Source organism: Dendropsophus ebraccatus, chromosome 5, assembly GCF_027789765.1.
Source record: "Dendropsophus ebraccatus isolate aDenEbr1 chromosome 5, aDenEbr1.pat, whole genome shotgun sequence".
Taxonomy (NCBI): Eukaryota; Metazoa; Chordata; class Amphibia; order Anura; family Hylidae; genus Dendropsophus; species Dendropsophus ebraccatus.
In genome coordinates, this window is record NC_091458.1 from 139,843,588 (window position 1) to 139,860,176 (window position 16,589).

Consider the following 16,589-nt stretch of genomic DNA (forward strand, 5'->3'; position numbering starts at 1 on the left):
CAGCGTACGGTATGGTGGCTCCCGGCCATCAGGACGAGCTCCCCACAGCACACTCCTACAGCACAGCAGGGACAGTGTGCTGAATGGCCGCAGGCGATGGGATAACGGCAGACTGTTAGCAGTTTGGAATATGAATTCCAGCTGACAGATTCCCTTTAAAGCTGCAGCGATCGGGCACAGGCTGAGTTTGTATATGGACGTATGTGCTAAAATGCTTTCCTTTTTCCGTCAGGGTCTGACCATGTGAGGGCACCATGATGCCGCAGCCTCCTCCATGTGTATCACTGCTTTCACTATTCCTGTACATAGATGTACAGTGGAGCAAAGTACTGGAGAATGGGGCCGCAGCCCCCCACTGAGCCGGAGAGGTGACCCCTGATAATCTTATATTCATGGACTCTTCTCATTTGAAACCTAAAATATCCCCTTTAAATTCACTCCTTTTCCTTGTTCATTTTAAATCCATCACATGGACTTGAAGAGACTGGTTACTCTGCCCAACAGATGCCAGGGGGGAAAGAGAAGAGCAGGTATATGTGGCTCTGCCCAATAGATGCCCTCCCTTACCACAGCTGCCCTTCACATGCTTCAAAACTACATTTCCCATCATGCCTGTGAGCAGTTGTCATTGTCACCGGTAACTGTCACGTGACCTGTACAGATGTATAGCTAGGGGGCGTGGCTCAGTATGAGGGGCGTTACTATACGTCACCATGTCTTTCCTGTCAGTGAAGGGCGCTGTATAGTCAGGGGGCGTGGCTCGGTATCGGGGGCGTTACTATACGTCGCCTTCTTTTTCCTGTCAGTTCCCGGAGGTGTGACACATAAGCGGCATATTACAGCCGTGACCGGGCAGCACACAATGGCGCCCGCCGCCTCCAGCTCCAGTGTTACACATACTGACACTATCGCCTTGTAGCCCAAACCGGAAGTGACTGTCCTGTGTTGCCGGAAGTGCTGCTGGTTCCTTTATTTCTGCACAGGAAAATGGCAATGCGACCGGGAGCCGGGGGGACCGGCAGCGGCAGGCAAGTACACGGCCTATGTGACGTACATGAGATGTAATACACCCGGCCAGGGGGGAGAGAGAGAAGAGCAGGTGTATGCTGGTGAGAAAGAGAGGAGAAGGTGTATGTGGGAGATATACCCGGGGAGAGAGAGAAGAGCAGGTGTATGTGGGTGAGAGAGAGAGAAGAACAGGTGTGTGTGGGTGATACACCCGGGGAGAGAGAGAGAAGAGCAGGTGTATGTGGGTGATACACCCGGGGAGAGAGAGAGAAGAGCAGGTGTATGTGGGTGAGAGAGAGAGAAGAAGGTGTATGTGGGTGATACACCCGGGGAGAGAGAGAAGAGCAGGTGTATGTGGGAGATATACCCGGGGAGAGAGAGAAGAGCAGGTGTATGTGGGTGAGAGAGAGAGAAGAGCAGGTGTATGTGGGTGATACACCCGGGGAGAGAGAGAAGAGCAGGTGTATGTGGGAGATATACCCGGGGAGAGAGAGAAGAGCAGGTGTATGTGGTTTATACACCCGGGGAGAGAGAGAGAAGAGCAGGTGTATGTGGGTGAGAGAGAGAGAAGAGCAGGTGTATGTGGGTGATACAACCGGGGAGGGAGAGAAGAGCAGGTGTATGTGGGTGAGAGAGTGAGAAGAGCAGGTGTATGTGGGTGATACACCTGGGGAGAGAGAGAGAAGAGCAGGTGTATGAGGGTGATACACCCGGGGAGAGAGAGAAGAGCAGGTGTATGTGGGTGATACACCCGGGGAGAGAGAGAGAAGAGCAGGTGTATGTGGGTGATACACCCGGGGAGAGAGAGAGAAGAGCAGGTGTATGTGGGTGATACACCCGGGGAGAGAGAGAAGAGCAGGTGTATGTGGGTGATATACCCGGGGAGAGAGAGAAGAGCAGGTGTTTGTGGGTGACATAGCCCGGGAGAGAGAGAAGAACAGGTGTATGTGGGTGATACACCCGGGAAAGAGAGAGAGAGAGAAGAGCAGGTGTATGTGGGTGATACACCCGGGGAGAGAGAGAAGAGCAGGTGTATGTGGGTGATACACCCGGGAGAGAGAGAGAGAAGAGCAGGTGTATGTGGGTGATACACTGGGGGGAGAGAAGAGCAGGTGTATGTGGGTGATACACCCGGAGGGAGAGAGAGAAGAGCAGGTGTATGTGGGTGATACACCTGGGGAGAGAGAGAGAAGAGCAGGTGTATGTGGGTGATACACCTGCTCTTCTCTCTCTCTCCCTGGGTGTATCACCCACATACACCTGCTCTTCTCTCTCTCTCCCCAGGTGTATCACCCACATACACCTGCTCTTCTCTCTCTCCCTCCGGGTGTATCACCCACATACACCTGCTCTTCTCTCTCTCTCCCTGGGTGTATCACCCACATACACCTGCTCTTCTCTCTCTCTCCCCAGGTGTATCACCCACATACACCAGCTCTTCTCTCTCTCTCTCCCCCCCCCCCCCCCCCCCCCCCCCCCCGGGTGTATCACCCACATACACCAGCTTTTCTCTCTCTCTCCCTGGGTGTATCACCCACATACACCTGCTCTTCTCTCTCTCTCTCACCCACATACACCTGCTCTTCTCTCTACACCCGGGGAGAGAGAGATACACCCGGGGAGAGAGAGAGAAGAGCAGGTGTATGTGGGTGATATACCCGGGGAGAGAGAGAAGAGCAGGTGTATGTGGGTGATACACCCGGGGAGAGAGAGAAGAGCAGGTGTATGTGGGTGATATACCCGGGGAGAGAGAGAAGAGCAGGTGTATGTGGGTGATATACCCGGGGAGAGAAAGAAGAGCAGATGTATGTGGGTGATACACCCGGGGAGAGAGAGAAGAGCAGGTGTATGTGGGTGATACACCCGGGAGAGAGAGAGAGAGAGAAGAGCAGGTGTATGTGGGTGATACACTGGGGGGAGAGAGGAGCAGGTGTATGTGGGTGAGAGAGAGAGAAGAGCAGGTGTATGTGGGTGATAGACCCGGGGAGAGAGAGAAGAGCAGTTGTATGTGGGTGATACACCCGGGGAAAGAGCGAGAAAAGAACAGGTGTATGTGGGTGACATACCCGGGGAGAGAAAGAAGAGCAGATGTATGTGGGTGACATACCCGGGGAGAGAGAGAATAACAGGTGTATGTGGGTGATGAGAGAGAGAGAAGAGCAGGTGTATGTGGGTGATACACCCGGGGAGAGAGAGAAGAGCAGGTGTATGTGGGTGATACACCCGGGAAAGAGAGAGAGAGAGAAGAGCAGGTATATGTGGGTGATACACTGGGGGGAGAGAGGAGCAGGTGTATGTGGGTGAGAGAGAGAGAAGAGCAGGTGTATGTGGGTGATAGACCCGGGGAGAGAGAGAAGAGCAGGTGTATGTGGGTGATACACTGGGGGGAGAGAGGAGCAGGTGTATGTGGGTGAGAGAGAGAGAAGAGCAGGTGTATGTGGGTGATAGACCCGGGGAGAGAGAGAAGAGCAGGTGTATGTGGGTGATACAACCGGGGAGGGAGAGAAGAGCAGGTGTATGTGGGTGAGAGAGAGAGAAGAGCAGGTGTATGTGGGTGATACACCCGGGGAGAGAGAGAGAAGAGCAGGTGTATGAGGGTGATACACCCGGGGAGAGAGAGAGAAGAGCAGGTGTATGAGGGTGATACACCCGGGGAGAGAGAGAAGAGCAGGTGTATGTGGGTGATACACCCGGGGAGAGAGAGAAGAGCCGGTGTATGTGGGTGATACACCCGGGGAGAGAGAGAGAAGAGCAGGTGTATGTGGGTGATACACCCGGGGAGAGAGAGAGAAGAGCAGGTGTATGTGGGTGAGAGAGAGAGAAGAAGGTGTATGTGGGTGATACACCCGGGGAGAGAGAGAGAGAGAAGAGCAGGTGTATGTGGGTGATACACCCGGGGGGAGAGAGAGAGAGAAGAGCAGGTGTATGTGGGTGATACACCTGCTCTTCTCTCTCTCCCCGGGTGTATCACCCACATACACCTGCTCTTCTCTCTCTCTCACCCACATACACCTGCTCTTCTCTCTCTCTCTCTCTCTCTTTTTCCCGGGTGTATCACCCACATACACCTGTTCTTCTCTCTCTCCCCGGGTATGTCACCCACATACACCTGCTCTTCTCTCTCTCCCCCCGGGTGTATCACCCACATACACCTGCTCTTCTCTCTCTCCCTCCGGGTGTATCACCCACATACACCCGGGGAGAGAGAGAAGAGCAGGTGTATGTGGGTGAGAGAGAGAGAAGAAGGTGTATGTGGGTGATACACCCGGGGAGAGAGAGAAGAGCAGGTGTATGTGGGTGATACACCCGGGGAGGGAGAGAAGAGCAGGTGTATGTGGGAGATATACCCGGGGAGAGAGAGAGAAGAGCAGGTGTATGTGGGTTATACACCCGGGGAGAGAGAGAGAAGAGCAGGTGTATGTGAGAGAGAGAGAAGAGCAGGTGTATGTGGGTGATACAACCGGGGAGGGAGAGAAGAGCAGGTGTATGTGGGTGAGAGAGAGAGAAGAGCAGGTGTATGTGGGTGATACACCCGGGGAGAGAGAGAGAAGAGCAGGTGTATGAGGGTGATACACCCGGGGAGAGAGAGAGAAGAGCAGGTGTATGAGGGTGATACACCCGGGGAGAGAGAGAAGAGCAGGTGTATGTGGGTGATACACCCGGGGAGAGAGAGAAGAGCAGGTGTATGTGGGTGATACACCCGGGGAGAGAGAGAGAAGAGCAGGTGTATGTGGGTGAGAGAGAGAAGAGCAGGTGCATGTGGGTGATACACCTGGGGAGAGAGGGAGAGAGAAGAGCAGGTGTATGTGGGTGATACACCCGGGGAGAGAGAGAGAAGAGCAGGTGTATGTGGGTGAGAGAGAGAAGAGCAGGTGCATGTGGGTGATACACCTGGGGAGAGAGGGAGAGAGAAGTGCACGTGTATGTGGGTGATACACCCGGGGAGGGAGAGAGAAGAGCAGGTGTATGTGGGTGATACACCCGGTAGGGGAGAGAGAAGAGGTGGTGTATGTGGGTGATACACCGGGGGGGAGAGAGAAAAGAGCAGGTGTATGAGGGTGATACACCCGGGGGGGTGGGGGGGGGGGGGGGCGGGAGAGAGAGAAGAGCAGGTGTATGTGGGTGATACACCCGGGGGGGAGAGAGAAGAGCAGGTGTATGAGGGTGATACACCCGGGAAAGAGAGAGAGAAGAGGAGGTGTATGTGGGTGATACACCGGAGGAAGAGAGAAGAGCAGGTGTATGAGGGTGATACACCTGGGGGGGGGGGGGGAGAGAGAAGAGCAGGTGTATGTGGGTGATACACCCGGGGGGGGGGGGGAGAGAGAAAAGCAGGTGTATGTAGGTGAAACACCCGGGGGGAGAGAGAGAGAGAAAAGCAGGTGTATGTGGGTGATACACCTGGGGGGGGGGGGAGAGAGAAGAGCAGGTGTATGTGGGTGATACACCCGGGGGGGGGGGGGAGAGAGAAAAGCAGGTGTATGTAGGTGAAACACCCGGGGGGAGAGAGAGAGAGAAAAGCAGGTGTATGTGGGTGATACACCTGGGGGGGGGGGGGAGAGAGAAGAGCAGGTGTATGTGGGTGATACACCCGGGGGGGGGGGGAGAGAGAAGAGCAGGTGTATGAGGGTGATACACCCGGGAAAGAGAGAGAGAAGAGGAGGTGTATGTGGGTGATACACCGGAGGAAGAGAGAAGAGCAGGTGTATGTGGGTGATACACCCGGGGGGGGGGGGGGGGGAGGAGAGAGAAGAGCAGGTGTATGAGGGTGATACACCTGGGGGGGGGGGAGAGAGAGAAGAGCAGGTGTATGTGGGTGATACACCGGAGGAAGAGAGAAGAGCAGGTGTATGTGGGTGATACACCCAGGGGGGGAGAGAGAAGAGCAGGTGTATGTAGGTGAAACACCCGGGGGGAGAGAGAGAGAGAAAAGCAGGTGTATGTGGGTGATACACCCGGCCACCTTACAGTCATATATCTGTATATAAAGCACATCAAATTGTCTCAATAATTTCAATGTAAGCTGTTAAAAATGGCGTCCGTATCAATAACTAAAGTGATCAGGTCATGTGATTTAATAGCAGGAGCTAAAGATCATCCCCCACACACAGGCACCACCACCAGACATCTCAGCAGCAGATAGTGCCTGAGAAGTCTTAAAGGGGTTACCCAGTCAGGTAAAATACATGCTGAATCATCCCCCTCCTGGTCACTGACCATTCATTCCATACTTGTTATTACCTTTTCAGTCTCCTTTCCTCAGTTCTCAGCTGATGCTTTCTGCTAAGCTTTTCTCTCCATCTCCCCCTCCTCCCCCTTCCTTCTTAGACGGCTCATGTAAACAGTGTCCCTGGCTGGCTGTATCTGCACTGTGTAATGCCTGGAGGATTATTCACAGTGAGGTCACAACTTGATCTCAGATTGTAAAGGGGTTGTCCATTGATATAAAAACATGGCCGCTTTCTTTTGGTGACACCACGACTCTTGTCTCCAGTTCAGGGCCATTCACCTTAATGTAACAGAGTTAAAAATCTCCATGGAAACTGGAGACATTAGTGGTGCTGTCTCTAGTAGAAAGTGGCCATGTTTTTTCGGAGTCTGGATAACCCCTTTAACCCTCCCAGCATTACAAAGTGCAGAGACAGAAAACTTACTACATCAATGCCCCCCAATATGGGGTCATACCCAGAAGGGAGGGAGCGCCGTTCTTTATATTCAGCCCAGATTCGGGCACCATATGCATATAGTAACAGTACAGTGGAAATCCCCCAGAAGTGACCCCATTTAGGGAACTATACCCCACAAGCATCCCATCTAGGGGTGTAATGAGCATTTGGAAGTGTTGCAGGAAAGCTTTTAGCACTGGGCTGTAAAAATAAAAGTTTTAATTTTTTTAATATGTACATTTAGCAAAAAGTTGTAAAAATTACAAAGGAAACACATGGGTATAGGCACCCCAGAATTTAAAGGGGTTGTCCAGGATAAAATTAGATTTACCTGGGCTGCAGGGGACATATTAGTGATGTATACTTACCAGTCCCGCTTCACCGCCACTCCCGCGCCGCCCTCTGACATCCACTGACATCCTTTTCCAACGGTAATGGAAGCTCAGCGTAGACAGTATAGGGTCTGACAGTGAACAGTCTGTGCTGAGCTCCTATTTCTGCTCACATCGGCATGTCAGTGGTTGCGGATAGTTTTATGTGCACTGCAGTTATGGCTGGAGTGCGCCTGTGTTTGACAGCTGGCCCCCACTGCTGATACGGTGGGCTCTGCCTCTGAACCCACCCAATCATCAGGACGTACCACTATGCTCTGGAGCGTTAAAGGGTTATCCAGTGTTAGAAAACCATGGCTACTTCCAGGGCTGCAAAACCTGCACCCAGACTGGAGACAAGAGTGGTGCTGTTGCTGGAAGAAAGTGGCCATGCTTTTCTAATGCAGGATAACCCCTTTAACTACTTTTCTCCCAGGACAAATTGGAAAGTCCTGAAATATACTTTTTTTTTCCCCCAAATCAACTTGTTTTATTGAGTTGTATAGATTTTTAAGTTACTTCTAGTTAAAAAAAAATCTTCAGTCTTCCATTATTCATTAGCTGTCCAGAGCAGCAGCAAATCCCCATAGAAAACCTTTCCTACTCTGCACAGTTCCTGACATGGACAGAGGTGGCAGCAGAGAGCACTGTGTCAGACTGGAGAGAATACACCACTTCCTGCAGGACATACAGTATTGGAAGACTGGAGATTTTTTAATAGAAGTAAATAACACATCTCTGGCACTTCTGGGACCAGTTGATTTGAAAGAGGTTTTTTTTTTTTGTGAACTACCCCTTTAAGCAGAGACCTGGACGTGTATATACCGGAATATAGCCACTACAGGACGTGTATACACTGGTATAAAGCTGTGTACACGCTACACGTTCTGTAGTGCGTCTCTTATTTGCCAAGGTTATCAGCACGGACTGGTCTTTCCTGTCCTCTGGATATCCCCTTCAAGGTAAATTGTGCAGGGAAGGATTGGACAGGAGAATGTGGCTCCTACACACCTACCCATCCAGGCTGTGATAGATGGGACACATACAGCTTTGGTGCTTCTTATAGTGGACTCTTCCTCCGCTAGGACTGTCAGACTGTGGCTTCTGCAGGGGTGGTGGTAACCATAGCTGGCTCTTTCCTTCCCCTCCATTATTTATTGGCCCGGTGACCTCCTTTGCAGTCTTGTAGGAGATACAGCCGCTGTTTGGCTTTGTGTCTTTGTCTTTTCTGTTAATTTAGTTTTTTTCTGCCTAATTTTTGCTCCTGTAAGATGTCGGCAGACAAATAGACGTCCGTTATACTGGGTAGATCTTTGTGTGTTTGAGTTTGTGGCTCTAGAGCTAAAGTAACATGCAAACAAAAGATGTGCCGATCTGTCTTCATAGTACATGTTGCAGTATAATGACTTATTTACAAGGTCGGCGAAGACTACAGCAATACCTGATGGTAATCTAAAGGCTAGTACTGTACCTGGAGCTTGTAGAAGTCGATGGCAAACTAGCTAGTAGCATTTCAAAAAAACCAAGTGGACGTGGTCACATTTGTTAGGGGAACTACGGTGAAATGTTTTACTTTAAATCAACTAGGGTCCGAAAGTTATATAGATTAGTAATATACTTATATATATATATATATATATATATATATATATATAAAAAAAAAATCTCCAGTCTTCCAGTACTTATCAGCCGCTGTATGCACTGCAGGAAGTGTTGTATTCTCTACAGTATGACACAGTGCTCCCTGCTGCCACCTCTGTCCATGTCAGGAACTGTCCAGAGCAGCAGCAAATCCCCATAGAAAACCTCTCCTGCTCTGGACAGTTCCTGACATGGACAGAGGTGGCAGCAGAGAGCACTGTGTCAGACTGTAAAGAATACACCACTTCCTGCAGGACATACAGCAGCTGATAAGTACTGGAAGACTTGAGATTTTTAAATAGAAGTAAATTAATAATCTATAAATCTTTCTGACACCATGGCAGAACTTTTCTGCAACTACAGGTGCTCTCTACTATGAATAAACTAATAGTGGAGGCGGTCCTGCCACAAATCCTATTTAGGTTCTTCATGTTAGAAGTGATATGTAACCTCTTAAGCCCTTGCCTTGCCGTTTACTGTGCATCTTTATTTTCACAGCTTTGTGTTTCCATTGGCTCCTGGAATTGGATCGTCTCAAGGTCAGTAAATACTGTGTGATGTATGACCACTATTAAACATGTCCTGTCAGTCCTTTATACCATTAAGAGAAGAGTACTATTGGTTCTGCTACTACTTCACTTAAAGGGGTACCCGGGGCTGGGGTCATTTTTATGGTACGGCCGGGGGTGGGGTGGATATAGAAGGCGTCGGTCACTTACCGCCTCGCTCGCTAAATGGCTGAGCTGCCTCGAAATGTCACGTCTCAAGCCGCAGCTCAGACCAGGGAGCGGCAGCCGGACGGAAGAACGGGACGGCGCGATCTGGGACCCGGCCCTGGTAAAGCGCCTTCTATATCCACCCCAAAAATTCATGTTATTGTTGGTGGACAGTGCCATAGGAGCGCTACTTGATGGCAATGGAATGCCCATATTTCTGCCCACATCAGTCCCATAGGCCCCACCCCCTCCATATTGTCAAAGGTGTCTAGGCCCCGCCCCCTCTGCAGCCATTGGAATGGGCCTAGGCCCTGCCCTCTGTGTGACAGCCGCATTATAGGGGTTGAGGCCTCTAGGTTGGCCCATTCTAATGGTTGCGGAGGGGGTGTGGCCTAAGCATCAATTACATCAGAGGGGGTGGGGCCTATGGCACTGATATGGGCGGAGATATGGGGTTTCATGTCTGTTAAACCCCCGCCCCCTATGTCACTGTGCACCAACAATAACATGCCACAAAGAAATCCTTTATACAATATGATATGCAATGTCCCCAATATAAGCTTACGAATGATGCTGAGAACTCCTTCTATGGAAAGGGGGGACAATATCACTTTAAATATGATTCACCACTAATTCTCCCATATAACCAGAGAGTTTATTTGCAGATAGTCACACTTTTGCAGTCTCACACAATAGCCACAAGCAGGCGAGGCGCAGTCCACTGAACTGAATGGGCATGGCATGGGTAGGGGGACAACATACACCAGTATATGTATCAAATATGAACATACGCTTAGAATTCTCATTTCTTCACATGCATATCTTCTTGTGGCTTAAAGTGGTGCCATGTACCTCGAAACGCGCTGCCTACTTCCAGCATCATCATTCCTCTGCGCACCTTTAGTCTCCAGCGTATTAGTAGTGGTGATCCACTCGCACAGGCACTGTACACAGTCATTTCTACAGATGTCTAGTTGGAAAATGACCCACAAGAGCTCCACAAATTTACACCCAGGAACAGTTTTGATTTAGTATTTTACCCCTCCTAGCAAATACTTGGTGTTAAATACATATTGCATTACTGTAGGTTTGATGTCCATGCCACAACAGCCGACTCGTTTTCCTATGGTACCTGTAATGCAGCCGAATATACAGAATATGATGGCCGTTGGATACAGCCCTCAGATGCCCCAAGCCGCCATGGCTATGCAGGTGAGTGATTTTTCGTCTTGTATAAATCTGTCTTCTTGTACTGTTGTATACATGCACTCGGACCTTGAATTTAACTGTAATTTTATATACCTAGATCAGTTTCCACCACTTCATTTCAATATTTAATGTTATATATATATTTTTTATTTTGTCACACATCCAAAGCTTGGACTCCATTAAAAGTCTTTGGGGCCAGACTCCTGCAGTGTCTGTGTAAGATATCTATTACAATGTCTCCCGAGAAGAGAGTCCTTACTAGTGTAAACCCTAAGGCAAAAGTCCCATTGAAAATTTAAAAGTGCAGGTAGGCTGGTAGAGGCAGGGAAATAATAATAAACTGAACTCACCCGTCCTCGTGCCTCACATGCGCCGCTCCTGACTGTTCACATGCGCCAGTGACTTGCAGCTCTGCTAGCTGCAACATTGCGTCCTGGCTAAACGATTGCCCGCTCAGCCAGTCAGTGTAGTCACCATCTGATGTGAACGGAGCCCTGGAGCGGCGCATCAGAGGCACGAGGACAGGGGAGTTCACTTGTTTATTATTTTCCTGATTCACCAGCCTGCCTGCAGTTTTTGTATTTCTGTTGGACTTCTCCTTTAAATAGTTCACCTGGTCTTTCCAGATATTCTGTATTTTTAGCTTTATTAGACACACCCATGGTTTAAATAACTGAAAACAGGAAAAATATATTTTGTTAATAAACTTCCTTGGTGGCCTAAACCAGTGAAGGGTTGAAAGTTTATTGAAAAGACAGGGCCCCTTTAAGACTTTGCATTATCCTCCACCCCTGTACACAGCTCTGCACCATAATCACTACAGACCTAGCTCTGCTGTATATACACACACACCTCTCTGCTACATAAACATACCAGCTAACAAACACAGCTCTACTATACCAATATACAGATATACACCTCTGCTACATAACCATACACAAGCAGCTCTGCTACATACAGACGCACACATAAATTTAATACAGTTTGTTCCTACAGTATTTCTACTATACCAATATACAGACATACACCTCTGCTACATAACCGTACACAAGCAGCTCTGCTACATACAGACAGACGCACACATAAATTTAATACAGTTTGTTCCTACAATATTTATACTACCAATCATGTAAATAATGGCATGAATGTGAGGCCACTGAAGGTCATGTAGGTCCTTCAGCTCCTTTGTTGGTGAGTTTCCTATAGGGCTTTACATGTAGGAAGCATCTCACTCATCTCGCATCTCACTCATCTCGCTGATCTCGCTCATCTGTGTCTGGCAGGAGACATTGGTTCAGCCAAAAAAAAGCCCTCATATGGCTCTGTACATTAAAAAAAGAGCTCTAGAAGGCGAAATGGAAAACAAAAGCGAAAGTAAGCCTGGTCTTGAAGAGTTTAAATTGATTAGAGGTCAAATAAAAAAAAAAATAAATCATTTGTAGCTGCTATTCTTATTGTGTTATGTTTAAAGATGAGCTCGAGTGGATCCGAACCCGAACTTTCGGTATTTGATTAGCGGTGGCTGCTGAACTTGGATAAAGCCCTAAGGCTATGTGGAAATCATGGATAAAGTCATTGGCTGTATCCATGTTTTCCAGACAACCTTAAAGCTTTATCCAAGTTCAGCAGCCACCACTAATCAAATACCGAACATTCGGGTTCGGATCGACTCGAACGCGAACCCGGTTTGCTCATCTCTAGTTATGTTTTGTTTTTTTTCTTTACCATGTATACAGATGTTTAATGTTGTAATGTTATCTGTTTAAGAGGATTTTTTTTTTGGCAGGGTGGAATACCAATGGGTCCGATGCAGCCTACCGCAATGACCTTTGTAGGGCAGGCTGGATTCATAGGAATGGCTCCTTCAGGACCAGCCTACACTCCTGACATGCAGAAGCAATTTGTTGAAGAACAGCAGTAAGTTTGTCATAAATACTTACAACCATATACTGAAGGAGTAGTCGGAACAAAGTTAAAAATCTCAGGCGGGGGGGGGGGGGGAGGGGTTGTTAGAACATTTATAAATATAGAAAGCATGCATACCTATCTCTATGCCCCCGCGGCGCTCACTTACCGATTCCTGACAGCTGCCGGCCTCCTGCAGCTCCTCCAGCTGCAGCGTCATGTACCCCGATGAAGGGCTGCCCGCTCAGCTAATCAGTCGTGAGCACTGATGTAGTGACTGCCTGGCTGAGCGGACTTTCCATCAGCGGTGTATGTGACTTTGCAGCTGGAGGAGCTGGGTATATAACTGGTTGAGAGTGATATCCGGTGGATGAGAGTGGCGCTGCAGGGGAATGTGGACACAAGTTTGCTTTCTTTATAATGTTCCCACACTTCCTGCCTGCCTGACCTTGGTGGGACTTCTCCTTTAATATGTAATACAGAAAGGTAGAGAAGCCTCTGATTTCTGACACTTGCTGTCATCTTTGCAGATTAGCCCGATTTTGTGGGGACTTTGTGCTTTACACGCAGAACATGTCACTTCTCCAGTGAGATCTGTGACCACTGATGTGTGTGTTGCATTACTTCACCCCAAAAATGGCAAAAAAATGCTATGTATTGTATGCATTTACATATTCTGCTGTACCCTGTACCGACAGGTTGGTTACCTAATACGCATACCTATCTGAACCTAATGAATATTACATCCGATATGTCCAGGAAAAGTACAGTTGTAAATTATGTGGCTTTTGGGGGAGAAATGGGGCATATGTGGAAGCTCAGACTTATATCCTGAGTGTTAGCAGCTAAAGTTGACCAGGTGGCTCGGTGCAGTTTTACTTTTGTCTGTATTAATTCAGCTTTTTTTTCCCCTTTTTAAGAAAAAGATATGAACAACAGCAAAAAATGTTAGAAGAAGAAAGAAAGCGGCGACAATTTGAAGAACAGAAGCAGAAGTTAAGATTGCTAAGCAGTGTGAAGCCCAAAGTAAGAATTTAGATCAGTAGTTGTATAAGCTGTATCACCTCCCTAACGCTTTGTTCATTTCATTGGTGGACAGTGTCATCTAGGCGGGGCCTCACCGCAGTTAGGACCTATCTTTTATACGGACAGTGTCTCCTAGGCGGGGCTTCACTGCAGTTAGGACCCATCTCCTATATGGACAGTGTCACCTAGGCGGGGCTTCACAGCAGTTGGGCCACCTCTCCCCGCTAGGAAGGGAAACCCCGCCTAGGTGACACTGTCACTAATGAAATGAAGCAATTTTAGAGCAGAAAGAAGACACAGACAGACTGTATACAGGTATATATCAAATGTGCAGCATCTAAGCTTATGCATGGGGTGAAGAATCGCACATAGAGAAATGAGGTGACTATATCACTTTAATTGTGAATGGTACCTGAAAGTGTCACTGCGTAAAGCTGCAAGCTTAAAGGGAACCATTCACCCCGTGGCCCCCGGCAGAAACTGACATACAGTTACATAATGGTCAATATACTTACCACATCGCTCCCGGTCCCATCCCGGATCCCGTTGTTGACACGGAGAAATCGCCGATTCTTCTTCTCCCGCCCATTATGGTAATGAGCTGAGATGAGTCCAACGTCCATAGGAAACGACGGACGAGTCCAACTTATTCATGAGGTCCTCTTCTCGTCGCCGCCCATCCACGCCTCCTGGAACTTGATTAACGTCTTCAGTCTTCTGACGAATTCCCGCGCAGGCACCGTTGCGATGGTCTCGTCACCTCTTCTGCGCCTGCGCGGTAAACAGGATACGTGTTCGAGACAATCAGCGCACGCGCAGTAAACAGTGAACTGTGAACTGTCAATTGTGAACTGCGCATGCGCCGAAAACGACTGAAGGAAGACGAGGAGGAAGAGGACCCGGCGTCAATCAAGTGTGGGAGGCGGGGAGAAGGCTGGACTTCAGACCCGGCGGCGCTCATTACCGTAATGGGCGCGAGAAGAAGAATTGCCAATTTCTCTGTGTCAACAACGGGATCCGGGGCGTGACCGGGAGCGATGTGGTAAGTATATTGACCTTTATGTCACTGTATGTCAGTTTCTGCCGGGGCCACGGGGTGAATGGTTCCCTTTAAAGGGGTAGTGCGGCGCTAAAAAATTATTCACAGAATAACACACATTACAAAGTTCTACAACTTTGTAATGTATGTTATGTCTGTGAATGGCCCCCTTCCCCGTGTCCCACCACCCCCACCCGTGTACCCGGAAGTGTTGGTGCATTATACATTACCTGATCTGTGTCGAGGGCCGTCCGCCATTTTGTGCCAAACGTCATCTTCGGACGGACGGCCGAGTCGCTGCCGCCCGTCCCCCCTCCGCCGCGTCACAACTGTGCTCAGTCGCGATTGGCTGAGCACAGTTATGCTCAGCCAATCGCGGCTGAGCATCGGATGACGCTGCAGAGGGCGGCCGGCATTCGGAACAGACGGAGCTGTTCGCCGTCCGAAGAAGACGTCACTGAATGAAGATCGGAGACGGGTGTCGGCACGTGACAGGTGAGTATAGCGCACCACACTTCCGGGTACACGGGTGGGGGTGGGGGGACACGGGGAAGAGGGCCATTCACAGACATAACAACATACATTACAAAGTTGTATAACTTTGTAATGTGTGTTATTCTGTGAATAATTCTTTACCGCCGCACTACCCCTTTAATATGCTTGGATACAGCATTGTGAACAGGCAGTTCCTTTAGCAATGACCTCTTGTGGAGGATGTCAGTGACTTCTGTACAGCTGTCTCCCCTCTGATTGTGTAGCTGAAACAAACTGTGGGACTGTTTTAAAGGCTTTTTGGAAACCTTTTCAGATGTTTTTTCTTAAGGTGTCACTGTCGTGAATTTTGTTTTTTTGCAGAAATCAAAAATCCAGGCGATTTTAAGAAACTTTGTAGTTGGGTTTATTAGCTGAAAATGCATTTTTATCTCAAAAAAGCAGTTTAAAGCTCTCCCCCCTGTCTTCATTGTTCTCCTATGGAGAGAGCTAAATAAAAGACCAAAACAGGACAACAAAGAGTTAATCTACAAATCCCTCACCCTTTATCTCCTCTGACAGTCAGCACTGACCTCTCTGAGCTCTGATTACAGCGTTCACCCAGCTCAGTGCCTGTAAGTTCTCTGCTTTCTGCTGTCGGCTGACTCCCCCCTCCCCTCTCCCTAGAACAGACTGGGTACGTCTGATGCAACAAGTCACAATTTCCAGATTTTTTTGCAGTGGATGGAAAAGAGGAGGGAGGGGGGGGACCTGGGAAAAAGCTTTTTAAATGCAGATAATGGTAGATTTGGCTAATAAACCCAATTACAAAGTTTCTTAAAACCCAATTACAAAGTTTCTTAAAATCACCTGGACTATTGATTTCTGCAAAAACAATAATAATACGACAGTGACTCTTTAAATAGTGGATTAGACCAGGGGTCTACAATACAACACTTCATCACAGTGTTCTAATTTTCTGAGACGCTGACTTGTACATAAGGACATCATAGTGTAATGTAGTGGAATATACATGAGGACATCAAAGTGTAACATAGTGTAGTGTAATATACATGAGGACATTATAGTGTAATGTAGAGGTGGTGATATAAAAAATTATGCCCAGGGGGTCCAGAGACCTAGACAGCCCCCGTATACAGCACAGAGAAAACTGCATATAAAACTAAATACACTTAATTTTTATTTGAATGTGGATTCCAATAACTTTCTCTGTTTGCTTAGACCGCTGAAAAATGCCGAGATGATGCAATGGAAGCTATTAAGGGAAATTTAGATGGTTTTTCCAGAGACGCAAAAATGCACCCAGCCCCTGTACTACATGCCCAGAAACCAGGTAATAGAATTACTGATAATACACTGCATTTGTATCCTTGACAAACAGCTTTGCCTGCCTCTGTATTGAGGTACTGTGTGGACCTAAAGGTTGGCTTTAGTGCCATTATATGGGTCTGTATAACAGCCACTGGTATGTTGGAGTTAAAATTTTGAAAAGTTTTATCAGTGAAAAGTTATAACG

At 48.4% G+C, this 16,589-nt stretch overlaps 1 protein-coding gene across 2 annotated transcripts in view; it reads left to right on the plus strand.

Moving 5' to 3' along the window:
* The first annotated feature begins 700 nt into the window (after positions 1-700).
* The window catches only part of SYNRG (synergin gamma), a 46,941-nt gene continuing 31,052 nt past the window's right edge, over positions 701-16,589 (plus strand). For both annotated transcript variants that reach the window (XM_069971463.1, XM_069971464.1), the window contains exons 1-6: positions 701-1,028; positions 9,185-9,225; positions 10,490-10,614; positions 12,398-12,528; positions 13,437-13,542; positions 16,295-16,406. In XM_069971463.1, coding sequence (XP_069827564.1) covers positions 988-1,028; positions 9,185-9,225; positions 10,490-10,614; positions 12,398-12,528; positions 13,437-13,542; positions 16,295-16,406 — 556 coding nt within the window. In that variant the 5' untranslated portion in view covers positions 701-987. The remainder of the gene's footprint in view (positions 1,029-9,184; positions 9,226-10,489; positions 10,615-12,397; positions 12,529-13,436; positions 13,543-16,294; positions 16,407-16,589) is intronic.